The sequence below is a fragment of the Etheostoma spectabile genome, chromosome 5, assembly GCF_008692095.1.
Source record: "Etheostoma spectabile isolate EspeVRDwgs_2016 chromosome 5, UIUC_Espe_1.0, whole genome shotgun sequence".
Lineage (NCBI taxonomy): Eukaryota > Metazoa > Chordata > Actinopteri > Perciformes > Percidae > Etheostoma > Etheostoma spectabile.
In genome coordinates, this window is record NC_045737.1 from 21,396,072 (window position 1) to 21,399,580 (window position 3,509).

A 3,509-nucleotide genomic window follows, 5' to 3' on the forward strand; every position below is an offset into this window, starting at 1 on the left:
CACACACACACACACACACACACACACACACACACACACACTTGGATCAGGTGTGCTTAACTAAATGCCAATTACTGAACTTTAACTGATTTTGTACTGCAGAAGAAACTTTCCTCTGATATTGCTTTTGGATTGCCAACCAAACGAGCCAAGCTTTCTGTACAAGACCAGCAGGTGGAGGGTTTAGACTGTGACCCTGCATCCTGTCAGAGCGCTAAAGGTGAGTGTGTGCATCTCAAAAACAAAACCCCCATATTTTGTCTCAACCCTCCCTCATCCATCTCACTCACAGCCTCACACATTCTTCCTGAAACATCACATTTTTCCAAACAGCATGTGCAGTAATGTTAAACCCTCCTGTTATTGTGAGTTGTTTAGGAGAGAAATGAGACTGAGCTGCTCATGATATATTTTGGTTGTTTAAAACGTAACAAAATTTGAATTTTGGCAGATGTGAACATAAACTGTATAAATGTGACACAATGTTAGTCTGTCAAACTGTTGATTAAGGGCATCAAATCTTCTGTAGTTCATTCAGATCATAATTGTTTATGAAAAAGAGTAAAATTATTTATATACCTTATAATAATACTTGATGCAAACTTGTATTTCTTCTCACTCCAGAGACAACGCTAAGATCGGGCAGAGGAGCAGCCGGACTCTGCTCCTCCACCTTGGAGAAGCTGAAAGGCTTTACCTGCTTGGCTGAACCTAGCAGCACAATCTGTGATAAAGGAAGCATCGAAGCAAGTCATAAAAACAGTCTTCAGCAGACAGTGGAGGAGCATGAGGATGAAGAGGAGGAAGTCAAAGAAAAGGAGAGTTCAAGGCTGGCCGCTAAAAAACAGGTACCCAATTTAAATGTTGACTCCATCAAATCACTGTCATCAGTTTTCTGGCAGCAAGTTGGCCCAAGAAGGAAGGGTTAAGCTCTCATGATAATGGCAAGTGTCTGCTGTGCTGAAGTGTCCATGAGTAAAGCAGCACCATAGGGGATGACTCTGACCTCTGACCTTTTGAGAGAAGCACAAGCAAAAAGTGAATTTCCTCATCAAGGGTCAAAATAAGATCTTGTAACAATCATTAATCATGGCAAAAAACAAATGGACTTGTCAAGTAGCATTCACTGCATTTTTAAGAACCAAATATATTAAAGTCAACAATAGAGTAAGGCAGATAAATCAGCCAAATATGGGCTGATACATCCAGTGATGTGTTTGAGGTAATTAAGGAACAGTATCTGTACATACTGTGAATCTCTGTTAAAAGTGTTTCCAGTATTGTTGGGATACAAAGAACAACAAATAAAAGCTAAAGTGATGAACTTGTACAGGGAAGTAAAGTGTAATTCTCACGTATAAGTGGGGAAGAGATAACTTCATGCTTTTTGTTGAGAACTCATGCTACTGAAAAGACAGGGATTTAATATGTTTTGTTTTCTGTTGCAGGCGGTCCGCTTGTCTCAATTTGCCAAGTCAGGCGGAGCAGCAGGAGCAGGAAGAGGAAGAGGAAGAAGAAGTGCAGAACAAAGTCCTCCATTAGACTCAAGCGCAGCGTCTGGGCACTCAAAGAGCATATACACTCCCCTGGAACAGCAGGTCATCCAGCTGAAACAGCAGCATAAGGATGTGTTGTTGGCTGTGGAGTGTGGTTACAAGTACAGGTTCTTTGGAGAGGATGCAGAGGTGAGATCTGAAAAAGCATCTGTGGTAATGCTCAGGAAAGAAATTAACAGTATCAATCTAAAATATATCAAATATGTCACTGTACCGGTGTCATAGCGGATAGGAAACAACAATATTTTATATATACACTTTATTCTTAATTCAAGTTTTGTATGCACTACTGTCAGACCAAAATCTAATTTGCCTGAACCCTCGATGTGGCCTAATTACCCTTAAAGCAACACAGATGTCATCTCTGTGTGTGAACAGGTTGCTGCGAAGGAGCTGAATATCTTCTGTCACCTGGATCATAACTTCATGACGTGCAGCATCCCCACACACCGCCTGTTTGTTCATGTCAGGCGTTTGGTGTCCCACGGACACAAGGTAGAAAATAAATCTTGCATTTTTGTATTTAAAAACTGCGTGTTATGTTTCTTATCTTGACATTATGTCTTTAATTTCCAGGTTGGCGTGGTTAAGCAGACAGAGACGTCTGCGATCAAGGCCTCAGGGGCCAATAGGAACGCTCTGTTCACTCGTCAGCTGTGTGCTCTGTACACCAAGTCCACTCTGGTGGGAGAGGGTATCCTTATATTCCGTGTGTGTGTCCGTGTGTGTGTGTCCGTGTGTGTGTCCGTGTCCTTAAAACAGCTCTGTAAAGCATTGTCCTTGACAGATTTTCTGAGATGTGAACCCGGTCTGCAGACTTGGGGATGTGGAGGAGGGGGGCTGTGGTGACGTGGTGTTGGACCCTCCTGACAGCTTCTTGCTGTGTATCAGTGAGAGTTGGGATAAACTGAAGAAGCAGCTCACTGTGGGGCTGGTGGTGAGTCTTGATATTATGAACTGGTTGTTAACTAACAGTTCTTATGAATGCCATCTCAGTTCTCTCAGTTGATCCTTGATTTGTCAGGTATTTAGTTCCCCGGATTAGCAAAAAAAAAAAAACGTGTCCCCTGCTGGAACTGCTGTCCCCGTGACCCAACCCTGGATAAGCGGATGGATGGATAGATAAATAAATTCCCATCTGGTCTTTTTTTTTTTCTTTCATAAAAAAAACTCAGTTGAACTCCAGATATATAACAGCATCACAATATTACATATGCTGAATTAGAAGATCATATCCATATCAGCCAGTCCTGATAAGGACAATAAAGTGATTCTGGAGTAATTAAATACAAGTTAATGTTGCTGGTTATTACTAAGTAAGAAGAGCATCTCGACATGAAGTAAAACTTTTATTTAAAAAAACACTTTTAGTCATTATTATATGAGTAATATGAAGGTATTATTTCATAGAAACAAAATATTGCCCCTGTGTGCAATTCTTGTCATGCATGCATGTTTATGTATGCAGGCGGTTCAGCCCAGCACAGGAGACGTAATACTGGACTGTTTCCCTGATGGTCCGTCTCGCTCTGAGCTGGAGGCTCGTGTCCTACAGATTAACCCTGTGGAGATCCTTGTGCCCTCTGACCTCTCTGAAGAAACCCACAGACTCCTGCAGAGCATCGCCAATGCCAGGTAATCTGCTGTCAGGACACTAGGGGGCAGTCTGTACCCATTTACTACATGACAGGATGTTACTGAAGGGTTCAAGTGTGTTGCTTAGCTGTTTAATTACAAAAATATGTTTTTGCAAATAGAGATGGTCCAATACTAATTTTTGCTTCCCGATATCGATTCTGATACCTGAATTTGTGTATTGTCCGATACTGGGTACTGGTCCGATACCATTGTGTCATATATTTTATTATAACTGATACTACTATCCCTGTATGGATGGGATATGATTTGTCTTTGTTGTCGGTCTGGCTAAGGTTAAACTCTTTGTGAAACATA

At 41.4% G+C, this 3,509-nt stretch overlaps 1 protein-coding gene across 1 annotated transcript in view; it reads left to right on the forward strand.

Moving 5' to 3' along the window:
• The window catches only part of msh3 (mutS homolog 3 (E. coli)), a 42,003-nt gene that overhangs the window by 430 nt on the left and 38,064 nt on the right, over positions 1–3,509 (forward strand). The window contains 7 exon segments of the mRNA XM_032516857.1: positions 103–220; positions 625–848; positions 1,449–1,685; positions 1,935–2,051; positions 2,133–2,250; positions 2,354–2,493; positions 3,025–3,191. Of these exon segments, the coding sequence (XP_032372748.1) occupies positions 103–220; positions 625–848; positions 1,449–1,685; positions 1,935–2,051; positions 2,133–2,250; positions 2,354–2,493; positions 3,025–3,191 (1,121 nt within the window).